General features: G+C 43.3%; 1 protein-coding gene across 13 annotated transcripts in view; it reads left to right on the top strand.

Moving 5' to 3' along the window:
* Positions 1-21,886, top strand: part of ADGRL3 (adhesion G protein-coupled receptor L3) — a gene marked incomplete at its 3' end in the record, with an annotated part of 313,409 nt that overhangs the window by 210,267 nt on the left and 81,256 nt on the right. For 10 of the 13 annotated variants that reach the window (XM_084204553.1, XM_084204547.1, XM_084204548.1 and 7 more), the window contains 4 exons: positions 405-710; positions 2,371-2,474; positions 11,865-12,050; positions 14,757-14,795. In XM_084204553.1, the coding sequence (XP_084060679.1) occupies positions 405-710; positions 2,371-2,474; positions 11,865-12,050; positions 14,757-14,795 (635 nt within the window). The remainder of the gene's footprint in view (positions 1-404; positions 711-2,370; positions 2,475-11,864; positions 12,051-14,756; positions 14,796-21,886) is intronic. The other 3 variants (XM_084204550.1, XM_084204551.1, XM_084204543.1) reach the window with 1 other exon arrangement.

Below are 21,886 nucleotides of genomic sequence, written 5' to 3'. Positions count from 1 at the left end.
TTTTTTTTTTTTTTTTAATTCCACCATGGAAAACGTTTTTCAGCAACACTTAACAATTAAAAGCACTTCTCTGCTAGGTGTTCCCTAAAAGATGGGAAATATGATTTTTACATTAAAATGCCAGGAAGAAAAATGGTGAGGACATAAAGTGCTGCTTTATTTTCATCAGATGCTAGTGCTTTTGGAAAATCAGTTATGCTCCAGTGATCATTACCCCCCTGTGTGCTTCTCTCACTCTTTGCTCCAGCTTCTCTCTGAAAGGCGGCTTGTGCAGAAAGCCTTGCTTTAGTCTTAGCTCCAGTTACACCCTGCAAGGCTCTAGAGTCATCAGAGGGCACATCCTCAAGACCTAGCCTTGAGTCCTGTTCCCTTCCTCTCTCTGACCAGCTCTGCCTTGGTTTCAGGAGTATCCACGTCGGGGGCTCTGGGCCCGGGCAGCACCGCTGCCAGCACCACGCCGCGGCTGGCCACCAGCACCACGGGCCGCACCACCACCACGTCGGCCTCGGGCAGGAGGAACAGGAGCACCAGCACGCCGTCCCCCATGGCCGACGTGCCCGAGGAGATGACCACGCACCTGCCGCCCGCCTCCTCCCAGCTGCCGCCCGCCGGGGCCGAGAGCTGCGACCCCATGGAAGCCCGCGACATCATGTGGTCCCGCACTCGGCAGGGCCAGCTGGCCAAGCAGCCCTGTCCCTTGGGCTCCATAGGTGAGGCAAGGGGTGGGAGGACACAGCAGGCTGTCTTCGCTTCCTAGGACACCTTGTCAGTGTGCAGCCAGTACTAAAATCCTTTTGGGAGTGTGCTGGAAGAGCCTCTGCTTCCAGAAGTTGTGTACGATGCACCTTGCCTGGTTTTGCCTGTGTTTTGTAGCCCCTGGGCTCACTGAGTGATGTGTTGGTGGCTAATTCTCAGCTTGTTTTGCTAAGAGAGGGGACAGGGGAGGAAATCAACAAAACTTGTACTTTGAAGCTCCTGAACCAGTGTGAGTGATTTTTTTAAACTGCAGCCAGCATCCAGTGTGATCAGCTAGGAAAGTGGGGGGGGGAACAAAGCCAAGTCTTTTAAAATGGTTTATTGCTTATTGGATTTTGCTCCTTTTCTTCTGCTCTTCCCACAATTGTTTTCTTGAAAAATGTTGCTTTTGGAAATTTTCTGTTCAATTTGAAACATAATCGCATTAAGAATGGGTTTTGGCATGTGGTTCAGTTTGCTGTGTTTTAACAAATGCAGTTTTCTAAAAGTAGTTCTTTTTCATGCTAGTCTTGGTGTCCAGCCCCAAAAGTTCTCTTTTAAAGAAGAAATCTTAAAAGTGGAGGAAATTGCCTGAAAATGAGGGCTGAAGGGATCTGACTTGCAGAGGAGAAACTCTGTCAGTTCTCCCCTCCTGGAGAGCCATTCACACCTGTGTATATGAGTACTGACTCAGTCTGGAATTTGGTGAGGACAGACTGATAAAATATATGTTAAAGTATGAGGAGCATAGAAAGGCATCAGGGGTGAGAATAGGTAAAGAACATTTTTGCTGTTTTTCCCAGCCCTGCTTGGTAAAATTAATGCCAAAAGTATGATGTGATTCCCAGAGAGGGGAAAGGATATTCTGAACCAAAGCTGTAAAAAGGAAAAGAAGATGGAAATTGAAGGCTGGATGCAGGGAGTCTTTTCTTAAGCACAAGAGCTCAGGACAGGATGAAAATAACTAAGGAAAGGATAAAAGCCCAACTTATGGATAGGGGATGGCCAATAAGCCTTTCCCATCTCCAATTTCAGTGATTCATATCAGTGATGCACTTCTCTTTGTCTGAAAGGGTCTGAGCTATTTTGCTGTCTTTTCCAGCAGGGATTGGGCAGCACTTCCCAAACAAAACTCTCCTCTAAAGTCCCTCTTGACAGCTGGGGGCTGACTGTAAACCCCAGCAATATATCTTGACGTTTGTAGCAGTCAAACTTTTGTTTCCACCCAAATGTCATAATGATGATTCAGAGCCATAAAATCTTCATAAAACCGCAAGGAAGATGAGGCACAGGGTCTGATCCCAAATCACCAGTGGTGGGGCAGACCACTCAAGGTGCTGGCTCGGTGTTTGAGATCTACTTCTGATTTCTTAGTACCTGGCAGCTTTCCTGCAAGTCCTCTGTCTGCAATTGATGTTTGCCAAATTAGAAATTAAATTCCTGCACAGCATCATGGGTCTTTTATATCTTAGGGCCCTTAAAGGACCAAGATGATGGGAGACTAGGACACTGAGATGACTCAGAAGTCTGCTACTCAAGACCTGAGCACTAATAAGCTCCCAAAAGCCTTTGACACGGGGTGCCAGGGGCAAAATGCAACCAGTCACACTGAGCACAGCAACTTTCCCATTACAGGTGTTGCAACGTTCCGGTGTCTCGCGCCTGACGGTATCTGGGAACCCCAAGGACCTGATCTTAGCAACTGCTCTTCACCCTGGATCAACCACATCACTCAAAAGGTAAAACCCTTCCCATGTGTTGACCGCTCTGAGTCTGCACAATGAGCTTGCTCAGCTCCCTGCTTTTCTCACATGAGGAATCCAAAAGGATCAACAGGCATGAACCATGCAAAGTAGCCAAGAATTTCAAGGAGAAAGGAAGTGTCTCATGGAAATTAAGGCAGAGAGGGTAAGGGAAGGCAAAGGAGAAGGACTGAAGAGTGGAATTAAACTAGAGTGAATGACATTTCATGTTCGTGGCAAGAAGAGGGAGGAGGAGGTGGGTGGACATATGGAAAGTACTGAGTTGTTGAAAAAGGAAACGCCCTTTCATGCATCCTCAAGGATTTTTTCATGTCACGCAAGCACAGGATGAACCCCATAGTTAAGAAATCTTTACCAAAGAAAGGCAGGCTCAATGTGAAATGTTTGGTTTGTGCCTCTGACTTTCTGTTTTTAACTTCTGCCCAAATTATAAAAGAACTGGTGGAATAGAAAACAATGCTGCAGTAATGCTTATCTTTTGACTCTTAAGTCCCTTGATGAATGTTTTCTAGCACTTCATCATTTATCAGTGTTAAAAGTGCATTAACATGTGACAATAAAAGTTCAAGACAAGCAGAGCTTATTTGGTAGCAATATGTTGAGCATTTTTGTTATTAATGCACAATGGTGCTTTCAGCTGATTTCATTACAAACAGAGACCAGATGTGTGTTTACGCCATGGAGTCTGTGGGCTGAATCTTTATTATAGCAATTTGTGGGGATTTATTCACTCCTTTAGCCAGAGTGAGTAAATCCTGGCATTGCAAGTGAGCTGTGCTGCTGCACAATAGTGACACACAAAGAGCCACTGGTCAGTGGGACGGGGTCACCCCACAGACAGGACTCTTGGGCATTCTCCTCTCTGCCCCCCATCTAAACTGAGACCTAATAATCTGTGAATTGCTAGCACTGGTCATCCCTATCTTGCTTCAGCCATCCCTCCACAAAGGAAAACATCAGTTAATGTGGGGCTGCTGTATATGGCACAGGCACTACAAAGCCTGTGGTCCTTGTGTCCCTCTCCTGCCGTACACCCAGCGAGCTGATGAACACAGGCTGCCTTTGCTGCCATTAGCAGCTGTGTGCAGCTCTTGTTTTATGACCTGCCTACTTACCCTGGAGGGGTTAATATTACTTACTCCAGCCATAATTCACCCCGGCAGCTGGGAGACCTCTTGCTGCTTGGTGAAGATGACTAGGCCGTTAGCCATTAGCAGAGGGAAATAATAGCCTGCACTGATGAAATCTCCATCAAGGTTAGGCTTATTTTATTTGAAACCCTAGCTATCATTTGCATAACAAATGGGCCCCATTTAATTTGTTACGTGCTTTCAAAGCAGGCTAAAATGGAACAAGGCAAGTTTTGAGAAATGCCCAGCAGGTTACAACTGGGACTAGATTTATTTTTTTTTCTGAAGGAATTTAGTTATGTTCGGCATTAAATACCTTCTTCCCGTCGGTAGAAAGGGCTTGGGGAATCTATGAGATGACCCTGGATCTAAGCTTTTTGCCTGCGTGGGAATTCACTGGGATCTTGAGACATGTGTCCCAACCTCAATGACAGCTGTTACAAAACATCAAGACTTTTCAGGAGTGTCTTTTGAGGGGAAAGCCTTGCAAGGCACGCCTAGCGGTTTGTGTTGGGGTTGCAATCATTGAAACATTTATATTGGAGAAGACCTCTAAGGTCATTGGGTCCAACCATTCACCCAGCACTGCCACATCCACCACTAATCCATGTCCCAGAGTGCCATGTCTACACATCTTTTAAATCCCTTTGGCAATAGTGACTCAGTCGCTTACGTGGGCAGTCTGTTCCAATGTTTGACCACTCTCTGTGAAGAAACTTTTCCTAATATCCAATATAAACCTTCCCTGGTGCAACCTCATGTGGCTTCTTCCTGTCCTATCATTTCTTACCAAGAGAAGAGACTGACACCCACCTAGCTACAACCTCCTTTCAAGTGGTTGTAAAGAGGGATCAGGTCCCCCCAAGCCTCCTTTTCTCCAGGCTAAACACTCTCAGCTGCCTGAGCAGCTCCTCATAACCCTTGTGCTCCACACCTTTCCCCAGCTCTGTTGCCCTTCTCTGGACTTCCTCCAGCATGTTCATGTCCTACTTGTAATGAGGGGCCCAGAACTGGACACAGCACTCTGGGTGTGGCTCACCAGTGCCCAGCACAGGGGGACACAGAGTTGTGACCCAAGGGCAGGACCTGCACTTGGCCTTTTTGAAACTCATACCATTGGCCCTGGCCCATTGGTCCAGCCTGTCCAGATCCTGCACATGCCCTGTGAGGGCACTCAGCATGATCTGCCCTGTGACATTGCATCACATGTTCAATTTCAGTCCACTAGGACACCCCCAGTTAGCGAGGACTGCTGATAAATGATGCCAAGTGGCTCAGTAAGCTCTTCTGCCAGTTCCCTCAGTACCCTTGGGTAGGTCTCATCCAGCCCCACAGACCGGTGGGTGGGTAAATGGTTTATCAGGTCACTGACCCTTTTTTTCCTGGATTGTGGGGGTTTTCTTCTGCTCCCCATCCCTGTCTTCCAGCTCTGGGTGTTGGGTACCCTGAGGACAACCTGGGTACCCTGGTCTTGCTGTTAAAGACTGAGCCAAAGGAGGCATTAACTACCCCCTCAACTGTTTCCTCATTCTTTGTCACTGTATTTTCCTCATATCCATTTTTTTTGTCTTTTATGGCAGCAGAGACACAAAGTTCTAGTTGAGCTTTAGCCCTGGTAATTTTCTTCCTGTATAACCTCACAACATGCTTGTGGTCCTCCTTTGTTACCTGTCCTTTCTCCAGAGGCCATAAGCTCTCCTTGTTTTGTTTTTTTTCCTCACTCTAGCCAAAGCTCTCTGTTATTTCTCTGAAATAAGCCAGTCAGTCTTATTTCCCACCAGCTCATCTTTTGGCACATGGGTATGTCCTGCCTTTCAGTAGGATCCTTACAGTAAATCCAGTTTTAAATTACATATGAAACAACCAACATCCATTTGGTTTCCCTGCCCAAGGAAGAGGGTTGAAAGTCATCACTGCACTTAAAGATGGAGACTGATTCATCCATAAATCAAGCACTGGTTTCTAACATCCCTGCTGTGAATGGGACGCTTCCCAAAGCTTGCCAAATAGCTCCATCACTTCTCTGAAGATGAAAAAGGAGCCTTCTGCCTCTAAGTCAAGCCAGCTTCTCTTCCTTCTGCTGTGGGGACAGCTAGAGGGAGCAGTGAGCCAGCTGTGCTGTGAGGACAGGGCTGGTTACATCCTGCAGCTCAGCTCTCCTGCATCCCCAGCTCTCCTGGTCACTCAGCCCACTGCAGCTGCAGCACAGCTGACAAAATGGGTAAAAGTGCTTCTTTGTCAGCCAGGGTTCATACCTGCTCAGCGTGTCTTCATTCCTGATCTGCTTTGTCTCCCAAAAACCTGACATCTGCAGGATCCAAACTGCTCAGGAAGAACGGTGATGGGTCCCCGGGAGGGATTTCAGCCAAGCCAGAAAGGATAGTAGGGAAAATGCTGTGCTTGCTTTCATATCTGTGTAGTGAAGTAAGAAAGATTACTTACTTCTTCTCTTTCTCCTGCTGTGCTCAGACTGTAGATTGGGTGTTTGCCTGCTTGCATCATGGTATTAGGTTTTACAGCCGTTTCCTAGCTTCCATTAGAGTTATTGTGCTTGATGGAAGATCAGAACAAATGTTCTCCTCAGCAATTCATTGGCCTCCTGACATTTACTTTAACTTTATTGTTGGTGCCTACCATGCCCTTGTAACGGAGCGGGAGAATGAACTTGCCAGTAGGATTGAATTATGCACTGCTGCCCAGCTTATTTCCAGAGTCAAACAGCAACAGGAAGCGAAAAGGTCAGCTTTGGATACATTGCATCATCCTGATCATGAGGTCACACGTTCAGTCTCAGCCTGTTTGTTTTGCCTCTTGCTTTCATCAGTGCCATCCTTAGTGCGGCGTGTGACTTGCCTGAAGACGTCTCTTCCTTGCTGCAGCTTTCAGCTGTGGGTGCTGCCTGGGAGGACAGGCACTCCTATGCTCAGCTTCAAACTTCTGGGAGAGAGGAGGCCTCTTTTGCAGCAGAACAGAAAAATTTGTGCCCTTCACAAATGCACAGAAAGCCTCGATCTGTAAATCTAAACTATGTGCCTCCCATGTCCTCCTGAGTGGCCTGGATCATGTACTCCCAAAGAGCAGGTGAACCTTAGGATTTGTAGCACCTTCCCAAGGTCTTGTAGATCTGCTTGGGTGTGTGTTACAGGGAGAGTGAGGTTTTGTGGAGGCCATCCCCACATTGCTGTGTCCAGGTCTGAGGGTGCAGCTGCAGTCCCTATGACAGCACAATGAAATCCTTCATCCGAGTTGCTTTTGGCAGTCTGTTTTCAGAGCACCACCATTAATTGGATGGAGCAGATGCCACAGAGGGTGGCTTATTAAAGGGTCATTAAATGCAGTTCAAGTTGGTTGAATACCATAGTTTCATAGCCACTTTTTCAGTGTTCTTTAGGTCTCCTGCACTCTATGGAGAGCACTGCCTCTTCTCCCAGACAGCTGGCAAAAGGAAAAGAGGATGAGACCTGTGCCAGGGGAGGTTTAGGTTTTTGCATCAGGAGGCATTTCTTCATAGGAAGAGTGATTGGGCTCTGGACAGGGCTGCCCAGGGAGGTGGTGGAGTCACCGTGTCTGGAGGTGTTTAAGGAAAGGCTGGATGTGGTACTCACTGCCATGGTCTAGCTGACATTTTGGTGTTTGGTCATAGGTTGGAATTGGTAATTTTAGAGGTTTTTTTCCAACCTAAATGATTCTGTGATTCAGAAATAAAAAAGGAAAGGATGGTAGATATGCTCTGACTCTTTTCTGTGAATGCATACACGTATATTGAAATTCCTGCCAGGGAAAGAAAAATGCCATGAAAGCTTTGCAGTGTCAGAAATTAGCCCACAGCCCCTCTTACAGGCTTGCTGCCTGACTGCTGGGAGCTAATGGTGCCTGGTGAAACCTGTCAGAGGTTTGTTCCTCCAGAAAACAGCATCACCTTCATGGTCTTTCCAGCTGACCAGTCCATCCAGACGATACTGTTTTTAAAAATCCTAGTTCAGTCTTTCATGCCATCTTTTTATTTTTTATATCAGTTTGCCTCTTCAGAAGGCTGCAGGAAAATGCTTTTGCCTTTATGACTACCGGTGTTTTAGTTCATTTGCTCACTTCTCAGCATATTTCTTATTTCTTCTGAATTTTCCTCCCTAAATACTTATGTTTCTGCAATTTCTCTCATTTTTATTCTGTCGTCCTCTTCTGCAGTTGGGTTTCTTCTGAGAAAGGTAGGGCTGAAACAGCAAGCACTGCTGCAAGAGAGTCTGTCTTACCAGACAAAACTCCCTGCTTCTGTTTGTTGGCATATATGAAACAGGCAGGAGAATATGTCCTCTCCAAAAACTATTATTTCACAGTCCTTTAACTCAAAAAAGTGCAAGATAGTGGCACAAACTTGGAAAGTGTCAGCAGAGTGTTACACAGAGGGATTTCAGGTGTGCCAATGATCATTTGTAAATCTGGCCTGAATCCTGTCCTCCCAAACAGAAGAGGGGAGCAATTTTTTGGCAGACCTATAAATCTGTGTTTTGTATGTTGGCATTATTGGCAAGAAACATGTTTTCACCCCTTTAAATTAGCATTCCAAGACTGGTTTTAATCTGTTTGTAAAAGGTAAGAAAAAATAGGCCAAAAAACCATAGAAACCAAAAATTTCATTTCAAATTTGGTTTGAACAGAATGTTTTCTTTTATCCCAGAATCCTATTTAGATTTTAAATTTAATTTTTTCCTAATCAGGGTAGAAAATGTTAGAAAGTAGTCTCATATGAGAGATGTATTATTTTTAATTCCCTTTATTGTTCTCAAGCCTCACAGTAGAAAAGTCAGATACTTACACATTTTCTCCCTACTTCTTACTTGCCTCTCAATATCAGCTTGAGCCATGGAGAACCTCCAGGGCTGATTCCTGTATTCATATGTAACTATGTCAGTGTTTGGGTTAAAGAGTATTGTATGTTTTGGAAGAAATAATATAAATAGCTCATCTTTCGTGCAGCAATAATGAAGAGAAAGATGTGGAGAAGTAATTTATAGAAAGGAAGTAAGTTAGTAATGCATCCTCTTGGGTAGCAATAAGCTTTGCTGAGCATTATGTAGAATTAACCAAAAAAAAAAAATAAAAAGGATTCAGTCCTGTTGTTATAAGAGACCAGATACTTATCTGGAATATTCAGTCCATTTGGGACTCATAAGAGAAGTTGGGTTTGACAGCACTGCATAGGAGACACTTCAATTTCAGTGGAAAAAGCTCAAAAGAATTGGTGAAATCAGCGTTAATGTGTCACACAGCCATCATTCTAGACATCCCTCTCATGCCAGAGTGCAAGGAGTGTCTCAGCACTGCTGTAGCTGCACCTTCTGTGTGACTGTGTGTAAGTGCAGAATTGTCAGCACTAGGATGTACTTTCATTGCCTGCCAGCCAAAAACATTTTCCCAGAAGAATGGCCAATATGTGTTTTCAGGAAACCTGGGTCTGTAAGATAACTTTGGGTAAATACTTCTATGTCCCAGGAGTTCACAGACTCTCAGCTTTAGTCTGCCTTTTTCTTGGGCGTTTCTTCGACTGCTGCCTAGTTTTTGTGTTGTTGATTTGGCCACAGTGTAATTCCTCAAATTTACAGTTTTTAGGGTGAGTCCAAGAGAAAAGGAAAAGAGATAATTAGTGACCAGCTTTTATCGCTGTTGCAGACAGATAGGAACAGCAGCAGCCTGCAGGGAAAGAAAACTCTTGGTTTGCCCTTTGTAGCAGCTGAGCTGCATTTTCTCTGAGTGTGCCAGTTTGCACAGGTGTGTGGTCCAAGGGAAAATGTGAACATCAAATATTGGGTAGTGAGGTTTTTAGTTTTACTGTGGTGTATCTGTAAAAAATATCTTGAATTCCCACAGTTTTCTGCAGAGCTTACATAAACAATGTGTCATGATACATGTTAAGCTTCAGCAATGAACTGCAGGAAAATGTTGAAATTGATTTCTTTATGTAAAGGGATTTGATGCAGTCATTCTTTGAAGTTCTGAGAGCCAACAGAAGAGGTCAAAATTCAGCCTTTGTGCTGATGTGTGGCTTCCTTCAGCTGCTTAGGAGAGCAGGCAGCTGTAAGAATAGGATCTGGTTTCTATGGCATTAGTCTTCAGTGTAACAAGAAAGAAATAATTCGGTTTTTGAATATATCTTATCATTGCTCTAATGGGAAGAACAACACATTATCTCCTTTATTTATCTCCTCTGTATCATCATATGCGTTAATTCCCTGAAGATGAGCATATGAACATCTTGAGTTAGATTTCATTAAATCAGATTGGCTTTTGCTGTCAAATTGATGGAAGTAAGTTATTCATTTATAACTCAGCTAATTGATTTACAGAGAGGTAGAAGCTCAGCCTATAATCTTTCCCTAGAATCTTGCTTTTATAATAAGCACCAGAAAGTGAGGGAACAAGAGAAATATCTGATTTCTAGCTGTTGGTAGATAAGACAATTGAAAATTCATATGAAAAGCACGGCAGAGTTTGCCATTGAGTCTGACAGAGAAGTGGGAACTTCATTTATGTGTCATCCTGTATAATTTCTCCTTGTCCCAGGCATATTCCACATGGATTTGCATTCCAGATCACAGACTGGTAGATAATGAATAAAAGACCAGCAACCTGCAGTGGTATTTTTGTAGTAGGCTGCTCATGAAAAGGAGGTGGGGCCAGCTGCCCTGTCCCAAATCCCCATGGCACAGAAGAGGAGAAGGGTACCAGATAGGGAGAGCAAAAGAGCGAAAAAGGAGGAAAAGCAGAGAAAAAGTGAGAGTTTCTCAAATAATTACACAGTGAATTTCCCTGCAGGTTTTTTGTGAGTTTTGTGGCTCAACTAGATGATACAGGTCGTTTAGTAGAAGATTCAGCCAACTGACCTGCTGGCTTTTCCCTTCTAGTGGACCTCTGCTTGAGCCTTTTGCTCTAGAGTTAGAATGCTTTTACATGTGCTGAGAGTCACTAGCCTCATTATCAGTGGCTAGTGTGGCAAGTGATGCCAAGTGATAAATTAGTTCCTGGTTTTTAAATCAATAAGATGGAAAAGTGAACTTTTTGCTCTGGTTTCTCTGGGTTATGTCATCTATTTTTGATCCTTTTACAAGGAACTCTTGTGTGCAGAAGCTATAACAAAAATCATCTCTTTGCGAAGCACAAAATTCTGGAATCACAAACTCCTTTTTCTTTATTTTTTTTTTTTTAATATATTTTTTTCAAGTGGCAAGTAAGCCAATGGGACAAGCTAATTAAAGCCTTCCTTAGCATGGAAAACCCATGGAAAACAGTGCCCAGTGAGAAGAAATTGTTGAAGCCACTGTAGTTGACTGGAAAAACTCTACTCAAAAACTATTCATGATCAAACCACAAAGACTCTTGTTGTAGTTGACTTCTTGGGAAATGCTTCTATTCCTTCTTCCTTCTCCTCCTTCTTCTTGAGGGGAGTTGAGCTGGTTAATGGTGTGGGGTTGGAAGGCACTGGAGTGACATGTCACTGGCAGCCAGGTGAGACATAAACTTTAAGGAATTTAGAGATGTTAGAGGAGCTAAGATTTTAGTTAGAGATAAGCTTTATTGGAGTTAATTAAAATAAGTGGGTAGGCCTTGATGGAGTTAAGAGTTAGTAGTTAACTAATAATTGATTGCTTGTCAACACAATATTTGGTTAGCTGGGTTTATAATGAAAGATATAGAAACTGATAAACAGCTCTTAGGAACATAAGACAATTGTAGGCCTCCTCTGTCCTGAAACCAATTGAAGACAGGGAGTGGGAGTTCTACCAAGGGTTCATTTGTCATATTTGCATTGAAAAGGTAGAAGGGTCAGAACGAGGAAGACTTCATTTACTTCCTCATTGTGGGACCCCTCCCAATGAAAGGGACCACTGACCTATTTCAAGGAACAAACTACGCATGCTTAATAGCTTTGGAACTGATTGAATTGAAGAGGGGAATGGGATGTACCAAAGTTGTGAATATGCATTTGTATTTTATATTGTATATATCTCTACAAGTATTGAATACTTGTAGAGATAAAAGGACTCTGTAATCACCTGTAAATTGTGGTGTGTATTTGGGAGCCATCCTGCACACTGCCCAGCGTTGCAATAAACATACACTTTCTAACTTTAAACTCTTAAAGAGTCCTTGTCCCTCACAGTTGGATATCGGTACTCGATCAATATCCATATTTTTTAACAAATCACGGGATCAACCTTTCCCTCTGCTTTGTGCCCCGCAGATGAGGTCGGGGGAGATGGCTGCCAACATTGCGCGGGAGCTGGCGGAGCACACCAGGAACCACCTGTACGCCGGGGACATCGCCTACTCCGTGTCTGCCATGGTGCAGCTCGTCAACCTGCTGGACGTGCAGCTCCGCAACCTGACTCCCGGCGGGAAGGACAGCGCCGCGCGCAGCTTGAACAAGGTGAGAGCCACGGGGCCTTTCCAGTCGTAGCCCGTCACTTAGCCCCAGGAGCACCTGCATTGCAGCAGTGTGGTTTCTGTGCCCGCGGTTTAAGAAGAGTTATTAGTCCTTTTGTCATTTCCAGAAGTAGGTGGAATTGCTACATAGCACTAAAGGTGCCAGGAGTTTCCAGTTGTGGGAGAAAACATGAGCTGTGGGCTCTGTAAGAGCGCATTTAAAGCTGCAGGTTTCCTTAGTGAAAGGCCCTCTTCATCACTGAATCTCATGTAAACACATGGGACAGGACTTACCTAGGATTATCACGGTGAATTGTGTGGGCCTGGTTGTCAGGACAAAGAGCAGCTGGACCCTGGTGTCTATGAGCACGTGGTTATATTGGCCACCCAGTTAAAAAAAGACACAAAATTTTGTTCTCAGCTGCATATCAGACTCTGACAGTTCTGGCATTCGTGTAAGCATGAGCAGAACTTGGTCCCAAGATTAGATGAGGAATAAGTGATCCCAGCTGAACCTGAAATTTTTTAGGCGTTTTATGAAGAAAAACGCTTTTCAGAGATGTAACATGGTCTTTTTTCTTGTAAGCTATTATTGTAGGCTGATGCTGTTTTAAATACAAAGGGCTTTAGGGTTGTTTGAGATTTCAGTCGCATGGGAGCTGAACTCCTGCATCTCATGTGCTTTGCATGTGCTGTGAATTGGGTTATCCTGATGCTTTTAATTAGTGCTGCCTCTAGCCATTTTATAACAGCATAGGTGATAATTGTATTAACTGTTACATCAGCATAACATTATTTGTTATAATCATACCATGGTTCTTTGTTGAAATGATGACGATGTCTGACAATATTAGGCAATGCCAGCAATTAATGTCACTTACTAACGGGTTTCATGGTTGTCGTCAGCTTATTCTTCTGGGTGCATCCCAGCCACACCCAGCATTTTGTCAATTCAGCTTTGCAAGCACATATTTTTCATCTTTGTTTTTATCTCACCTTATGATACTTGTTTCAGTTACAATAAGTGGGGTTCTATCATGGGGGCAGGAATGAGTTACTGAGGGGAGGGGAAGACTGGGCAAGGCAGAGCTCCTCGGCTCAGCTGTCACTTCTGGGGTCCCCACTGCAGGTTTCTTCCCCCTGCCATCAGCTTTGCACAAGCAACCCATACAAATCAATTGCATTCCACATTAAAATTCTGGACCACGTGAAGTCCTGCAAAACAGCGATGCGACTCAGTGATCCAAATGACAGGCTCAGTAATTTACTTGCTCTCATTCCCCACTTAATTCTTTAGAAGAGCAACTGCTCTGTGTTCATTTAAGAATGCATGAATTCAACTTGGAAGTAGTATTGGGCAAACAAAAGGCAGCAGAGTTACTGCTCCATTTTCCCCTTCACTGATCAAGAGTATTTAAAAAAAAAATAGGAAAAAAGTAATTTGCAAAGAATTTTGTTTAGTGCTGTTTAGTTAGAAAGAAGAAATAAAGTAAGTACTAGCTATTAAATATCCTTTTAATCATTCAAGGAAATGTGCTGGGGATCCGAAAGTAATCACCTGTGCTGTTTTCTACTGGTGGGTTTTTTTACAAGCTGATGTACAGTGAATTGAAATAAACTGGCATAATCAGAATTTTTAAAAGCCATCATCTTTCAGGAACCACTTTTCTGTCACTAAAAGCTTTATGCTTCCACTGGACCAGGCTTAATTAAGGTGATAATTGTTCCATTTCAGACTGGTAAGACCCCCGAGTGGATGGCTTTGTAATTTTCAGCAAGGCTTTCTTTGATCTCCATTTGTTTCTGAAAGTCTTCATACTGGCCAGATTTACCTAGAGGAAGATTTCTACTGTTCCAAATTGATGAATTAGAAATTGAAATTAGTCATTGCATGATACCTGGGTGTATTTTGTTTATTTCAGAGCCTCAAAACTCTCGAGGACAAATTTGGCTCTCAGCTGCGCTAATGGGATGGCACTGCTGTGTGTTGAGAGCACAAGTTGTCCTGAATCTCTCTTGATGTGCAATTTCCAACCAGGCACATCAGCAAAAACGCACCCAGCCAAGCCAGCGGTTCTGAACAGCCTGGCTTTCTGAGCTCTCATTGCAGTGATGCAGATCTCACCAATTCCAGCTGACTGCTGCAGGCTGCCTGCCTAGCCCCAGGTCTGTCAGGACGGGTCTATACAGGTCCAGGCTGTGTCAGGATGCAGTCCTGTACAAGTCTTGCTCCTTGGGGTTGGTCCTGCTCATCTGAAGCTTGGTTATATTTCACTGTGGCATCAGCACTGTCTGACTGTAGAGCCCACACTCCTCTTATGCATAGAATCATCAGCCTCATCCTTTTCAACCTTGTTTGACATGGAAATGCCACGTGTGATCTCCAAGCTGTAAGGAAAACATCATGTCTTGAGTATCTCTACTAGACTTCAGAGTCTTCTACCATCTAACAGCTGCTCTTGCAAAGTTGCCAGTCTGTGCTTCACTTCACTGAAAAAGGACTAACCCACATTTCTGGAGCCAGTCCTTCCAGTTTTCCACCGCTGACTAACTTGCGCTCACTCCTTTAGGTTGGTTGGTTTTTCAGGAGCTGTTTAAGAGAGAAATGAGGGGGTTTTCACAGGCATTTTCTTCTTTTTTTTTTTCCCTTGTTCTGTCACTAACTTGTTTTTTCTATTCCGTCTTTAATCTGCTCTCTTTATGGACTCAGCTTCAGAAAAGGGAGCGCTCTTGCAGGGCCTATGTCCAGGTATTTCTTGTGTTTTTAATACACGTGTCCAGTTGTTTGACTGAATGACTGTGAAGTGGGTCTTGTCTCTGTGAATAATCTGGGTATTACCACCTTTGTGGCAGCAAGTTCTAAGGTAAAGGTTACAGGATAATAATGCCATTTTTTACCTCACCCACCTGCCCCATTTCTCTCAGACTTGACAAAAATTTGGGACAAAATCTCTGAATCATAAAGTTGGAAAAAAAAACTACAAGAGAGATCTGACAAGTTTTATCTGGCTATCTGAATGAGCAGGACAGTATGGAGATGTGCAAGAATGCAAAACTGCTGCTCACAGAGGTGTCTCCAGACCAACTGGATTTTGCTTACAGTATGTCATTCATGCTACTGCCCCCTGCATTTCCTTAGTTTTCCTTCTTCCCCTTTTACACTTCTAAATTAAGAACAATTCAAAGTGGCAGCACTAAGCAGGAGGGAGGAGGTAGGATTGTAATGAAATGCAGAGTGTCTCACGGAGAGATGTTGGAAGGAGGAGAGTGCTGCAAAGAATGCATAGGGTGATGAACATAACATCCCATAAAGTTCACCCAGGTCTTGCCTGACTTTCATAGTCTTGCATTGTGTTTGATGTGAACAAAGTCAAGCCCCAGCATTCTGGAAAGATCACACTTGTGGGCTTTTCAGGAGTGGGACCTCAGGTTATCTTGTAAATCCTGTCACCTTGCCTTACAGTATTTGCTCCAGTGTTTTTTTATATAAACCTGTTTGTATACTGTAGGTCAGTTAATGCTGCTCTAAGAGATGTGAATGTTTTACCTTCTAATCTCTGTCTTGTGCTTGTGAATGTTGATACTGTTCTTATGGGTGGTTGATCATTATTTATATGCGTATGTGAAACGTGCATAAATGAATTCTGTGTTTCTGGAGGGGGCTGTCTGTACCTGCATTTTCCTGCAAAATTCCACTTCCTACAGTCTGTACTGACTTTATTTTGTGAGCACAAATTTCATTTAGCAAATGGGATTAGATGGTCTGGATTTCTAGGTTGTTAGAAATGAAACAGTACCCCTCTGTGCTGGTAGGCTGTCTTCCCTTTGGAAAATGTCACGAGATAAAGTCGCCTGTTCCCTTCCATAGACATTAATGGATAAAGATGAGTTATGGAGTTACATATCCCTTGTCTGGGATCCCAGAGAAAGCAACTAGCAGGCATTTGAAGGAATTTAGGGAAGTTTGCAGTGCAATGCTCACTCCTAAGCTAGCTCCCTTGTGTCCTGGTACCACTGGAAACGTGGTGAGACTGCTTTGACTCCACGCTGCACAGTCCTGTTGGGGACATTGGGTGCTACCTGGTCCATGGCTGTCCTTTCCCCTGGCTGCACAGGCATTCTCCACAGAGCTGATGCACGCTCCTGCTCTTCTGTCTTTTTTCAAACAGTAGTGATTGGTGAGTTTAATACACCCTACACAAAGCTTGGCCTTGATAGAATAAAGTCTGAATGCTCTGCAAAAACTTCAGCTTATCCTTAATTCCAAGGACTCCTTCCCTTTCACTTGGAAAGGTTGCTTGCATGTTTAAACATTAATCATGCATCTACTTCTTCAGTAGATAAGAACTGATGAAAGCTCATTGCTTGAGCTGTTAAGTATGGGTATGGACAAATCTGGTATATATATTGAAGAGGACAGTCCTGTAACAGGGGGCTTGAAGAATGAATTAGATGACCTAATTGAACCTTTCCAGCTCTGCTTTGTACTCTATGGAGGTAAAGTAATGTATCTCGACATATTTTCATACAGTATGCTTCCATGTGGAAAACTGTGTGGCTGAAGTCATAAAAAAACCTAGTGAAGGAGAGGTTGCCTGTACTAGCAATTAGATGTGACGGCAGATAGTCCTGTTACAGGCTACTCATCCTTTACCAGGTTAGTGAAATGTCTGGGCTGGATGAGGGAATTGAGCAGAGATTTTTCAGTAAATCTTATGTGGTGACCCCTGGGCTCTGTAAAGTCAGTGGAACATGGGAAGTCACTGGGATATGTGGCATTGATGGCACAGAAATAGAGTGTTCAGCTTTGCTGACAGGATCTCCTCATGCTGATCCCGTTATGGTGAAGAGCATCCCTGGCTGAATTTGGCTCAGAGGGCTGGAAGTGTACCTTCAATTCTGTGCTCCCTAGACAAAGGAAGGTGCAGTATGAAGTTTATGCGAGAGATGTCCAGGAACTGTGAATATCAAAAGTGCTGTTGAGGAAAAGTGCTTTTTTGGAAGGAGGAGGGTGACCTGAGAAGACAATAATTGCTAAAATCAGTCTTACTGTTTTCTTTGGGCTAACCAATTTAAGTTGCCAGGACAGAGCCCCGTAGCAATTGGTGTGTAAAGCCCTCTTAAACCCAAAATAAATTACTATAAATAAATATGCAAAGTGGATGGAGAAATTTTGCAAGTTATTCAAACATAAAACTAGGAATGCATTGTCAGATTATCACCTCATCTCTTTGGGTAGCTTTAAAACAAACATGGATTTAATTTGCTCACTTTCACAGTATTTGTTGAGTTAAAAGCTCAGGGATTTTATTGACTGGAGATAGAGGTTACAAATGCTGCTTCTTTAGTTTCACATGTGGTAAATGATCTTTTTTTGTCTCAAAAATCCAGCAAGAACCAACTCAGCAGGTGGCATTATGAATACAGATTAATATAATGACTGGACAGTTGCTGGAAGATTTTTCAGTCATAGTGATAGCTAAGAAACTGCTAAGTGGGTTTTAATTTGATAATAATTAATAGTCAGCTGAGACTGAGCTGACCAAGGTGTGTGTAAAGGTGGCAGAGTGGCCTCAGCAAGGTGCTCCATTGGCAAAGAGGGTGGCCTTCTGCAGAGCAGAGATCTACATCTCCTCTGCCCACCTTTCTGAAGTTCTTGCACTCTGTTTTGGAAAGGGGAGGGAAAAGTCATCCTGTGGGAGAATGAGTCACAATGGGTGATGCATTTGATTAGCATAGCTTGGTTTGGTGGCTGGTCTGTGATGTAAGTTGGTATGAATTTTCTTCATTTCTTCAGACTTTGTTTGTTCGTTCTCCAAAAGTTGTTCTTAAACTGAAGCACTGGAGTTGTAGAAAACAGAAATCACTTGCCTTTTGGGGATTGTGAAACTGGGTTTGGTGTCACAGATCTCTTCCATGCCCCTCAGCAAGTGTCATCTGCTCAGTATTTCTCAGTGCCCCAACATAAAATGCCACGGGTGCAATCCTCCTGTCCTCTAGGAATAGAGGTGGGGTAGTAAAAGGCAAAAAAAAAGTCTTGGTACTCACATAATGTAGTAAGTGAGGCTGTATTAAAACAGAAAACTTAAACATGGGGAAAAAATTAGAGAATTTTGCTGATTTAGTAGCTGGAAACACAGGTTTTATTAAAGGCTCATACCACACCCGGGCTTGCAGTCTCTTTATCATGTTCATGCATCTGACTGCAAAGTCTGAGCTCACCTGCTTGCTTCACTTGGATTTGTGGGCTGCAGCTCTGGGGCTTCAGGGGGCCAGTGAATTTCCCTGCAGTGCCAAACCAGAGGCCTCTTCTCATGCAAAATTGCAGGCTGCTTTTGGGATGAGGATCTTGGAAGACAAAAACTTCACAGGGTTCCCATTCTTTGGTTTATTTTATAAAGTCAGTATGAGTGGTTTTAAAGCCAGAGGCTGGTGAATACCACAGAGAGTGTGAATGGCAGTGAATGGAAAGGGTGGAAGGAGGCAGCAGAGGGTTGCTTTTGGAGCATCTTCCTTGTCTGATGGAGTTTGCTGCTCTTGGTTCCTGCCATCCTCTGAGCTGCCCTGTAAGTCAGCTTGCCCTCTTTTGTAGCTCTGCACTGGTCTGGATAGCAAATGGCAAAGATGATGGAGGTGCCACCTGCCCCTTGGTAATCACAAGAGCATCTGGGTGCAGGTATCATCAAGAAGCTGGTGCTGAGAGCATGGCAGACTCCCCGTAGCAGACAGTGGCAGGAGGTTGCAAAGTTGTCCTTCTGGTTCTCCTGGAAGTTTTCTGAACACTGAAACATGGGCTGTTTGAATTGCTGCACTAAGCAAAAATTGAAAGGCTTTCCTCAGAGGATTCGAGGCATTAAGTTTAGACCTGAGCAGAAGAGACTTTTTTTTTCTTTGCTAACCTAGTAGTTCTCATCAGATAAAAGGTGCATCTGGGACTTAGCCAGTACTATTTAAAGTGGATTAATTCTGTTTGTCCTACTTCTCTCTTGCTTGCATGATTGGTCGCAGCTTCCATGAAGACTAAACGAAAGAAACTTGCATCTCTGAGAGGGAGCACAAATTGAATTATGCCGTGTTTGCTTGTGTTCTTGTTGCCCCTCTGACAAGGAAGACTCTAACCTCCATTTGTATAAAAAAGAGGCAAATTAATGAAGGTTTTCAAGTTCCTTGTTTGGTCACTTAATTGGCTGTATGACAAAGAGCTCTGCAGTGTGTGTCAGACAACTCTGAGAGTTCTCTGATGATTTGTGCATTGCTTGACTCCTGATGCTATTCTGCACAGCCTGTCAGGCGAGGTATCGTTGTTAAAGTGGCTGGAATAAATTGGCTAGCAGTGAGCATACAATGTTGTATATTAACTATAGCTACAGGGAGTACTTTTAGCTGCTTTTTCAAGAGATCGAGATGTTTGCCCATCAGCATCAAAGTGCCTAAAACTTTCATTTAATATAATTAAAAGGACATCTGAAAGAAGTGTGACTCGCAGTGAGGTTCAGTGCTTTGGTAGTCCTTTGTTAAAACTCTGTGAACTTAATATACTTCACAGCTTGAGAAACCTGCACTTGATTTGTGTCAGCAAGAGTGAAACTAGAAATCCTCACCCTGCATGTTTCTGCTGCAGTGAGCCTGTTGTTAAGGGAGAGGAGGATCAAAGCCGCAGCCTTGGGTCTGTGACCAGACTCCAGAATTCATCGCATAAATGTTAAAAAGGAAGGTGACCCCATGTTCATCCACCTACAACTCAGCTACACCTATGGTTAGGTTCTCACATGGCAAAACTGAGAAAAAAATATCTAGTGTTTTCTGTGTTGCTCTGTGCTTACTCTCTGCTTGAGTCTGAGTCACTCCTGGTATCTGGTGTCCCTGGTAAAAAGTCTGAATGTAAATTGCCATAGGGAGCAGCGGGAGATGTCCCTTTGATTTGAACCGCTGGAGGAAAGGATGAGTCTCACAGACTCCCCAGGAGTTTTCTTGAAGGCTGTGGATATCCTGTCAGAGGCATTTTCCTTTCTTGCAACAGCCTTGCTTGCTTCCCTAGTGTAATTACTCTAGCAGTTGCCTGTATGGTTTCAAATCCCAAACAGTAGGGCAGCAAATACAGATGATTCATAAATGCAGTTCTCAGCTTATTCTGCTGGGAAGATCTCGTTAGATGAAATAGATCGTATGTTATTTCCTTCTTCCCAATCAATTCCTTTTATGTCAGTTCTACGGATGCCTTCTGACCTTAAAATATTCTTCCTCGTATAGTAAGTAAAGCAAAACCATAACCTGTAATTTGTAACCTTGTTCTGTTTCTCATATTGCCTATTATTTTTTGCATGCTCCCATTAGGAGATTATTGGTAGTTCAAGGCCAAGATTGCAAACCTTGCATACCTAGTAATAGACCATTAATTCCATAGTTAAGCATTTTGTAGATGGCCTAATTTTAATAAAGGTCAGTGCCTTTTTTCTCACTACAGTAAGTTCTCAGCACTGCTGGCATTTCAGGCCATTTCTGAGTCAGTACAATTCCTATAGCCACAGCATAAACATTTTCTGTATAGGTGAAGAGAGAGGGTTGCATGCTCTCTCTTGGGAGCCTTTGCTCTCAATCTGTGGAGCAATTTTAGAAATTCCTCTGCATGGTCATGGGAAGTTCTCTTCTTGCCTTTGCCATGAGTTGCAATGGCTTTGTCTCAGTTCACCAACACTGATACCATCTGTTGCCAATCACCACTCTGGTACCAGATGTAGGCTAGTGCTTCTGGCTTAGTTTTGAAGGCAGAAGCAAAGATTAGCAGTAGATATTCTAATGCTTTATTTATTTTCAAGCACTCACTGTGGCTGAGCTCATTTCAGTCTAAATATGTTTGTCCATTCCACTGAATGTTACAAGTTTTGTGATGACCATGTTGATTTTTAAAAAACCATAAGACTGTGGATGGGCTTCCCTGCAAAAAATTATCTCCATTGTGCTTACTGATGCTTTGACCAGAGACAAATTTTGATTTTGAATTAAAAGAATAAATGTCAAGGAAAAAATCATCCAAGAGTGAAGAGCCTTGTCAGACAGATTTGAAGGCACTTTTCAGCTAAGAAGTAGCATTTAAAGCCATCATGTAGCCAAATGACATTTTCCTTGTTTAGGAAGCTTGAAGAAATGACATGTGCATCTCTTTTTTTCCTGAAGTCCCACACAGTGGATGAGTGTAATCATTTGATTGATGAACCCTGTGTAGTGGGTTTGAGGTGCTGTTCATTTGCCACTCTAAAATGACGTGTCATTTCCTCAGCTGGTCCCTTTCAGTGCAATAACCTTTCCAGAAGTATTTGTGTCCCCACATCCATACTTTCATGCTGGCCCTCTCCTCCTACTGTACCAGGTGCATTCAGAGTTAATGGGAGTTTCTCTTGTACTGGTGCTTTTTCTGGCCAGAGGCAAGAATCAAACAACTTCCAGCAGAACTTGCCAGCAGAATTTGTCATCAATGTCATTGATTGTGCCTTTAACTCAATTAGTTTGGAGGCTTGCAAATATTGATAGCTTGAGGAAAGGGTTTGTTTTAGCACTGGGTGTTTAATACGAATACAGAGCAAAACCACCTGGTTTTGCAAAAACCAGCAAGGAGACGAGTAAGATTTTTTCAAGTACTACTGCTTTCCAGTCAGAAAAAAGGAAAAAGGAGCATAACATTGTGATCATTGTACCATATCAACATTTCAGTGCATCTGCTCTCTGATGGGTTTTTCATTTGCATTGTGAAGTGTGGGCCTGAAAGGAGTTTTGTGCTTTTTTTTCTCTGCTGATTTGCCACAAAACCTCAAGCTGTTATAAAAAGTGGGTGAGTTATGTGTT

The sequence above is a fragment of the Fringilla coelebs genome (genome assembly GCF_963513975.1).
Source record: "Fringilla coelebs genome assembly, chromosome: 4".
Taxonomy (NCBI): Eukaryota; Metazoa; Chordata; class Aves; order Passeriformes; family Fringillidae; genus Fringilla; species Fringilla coelebs.
Note: the sequence above shows the minus strand (reverse complement) of the source record. Positions and strands in the feature narration are given on the sequence as shown.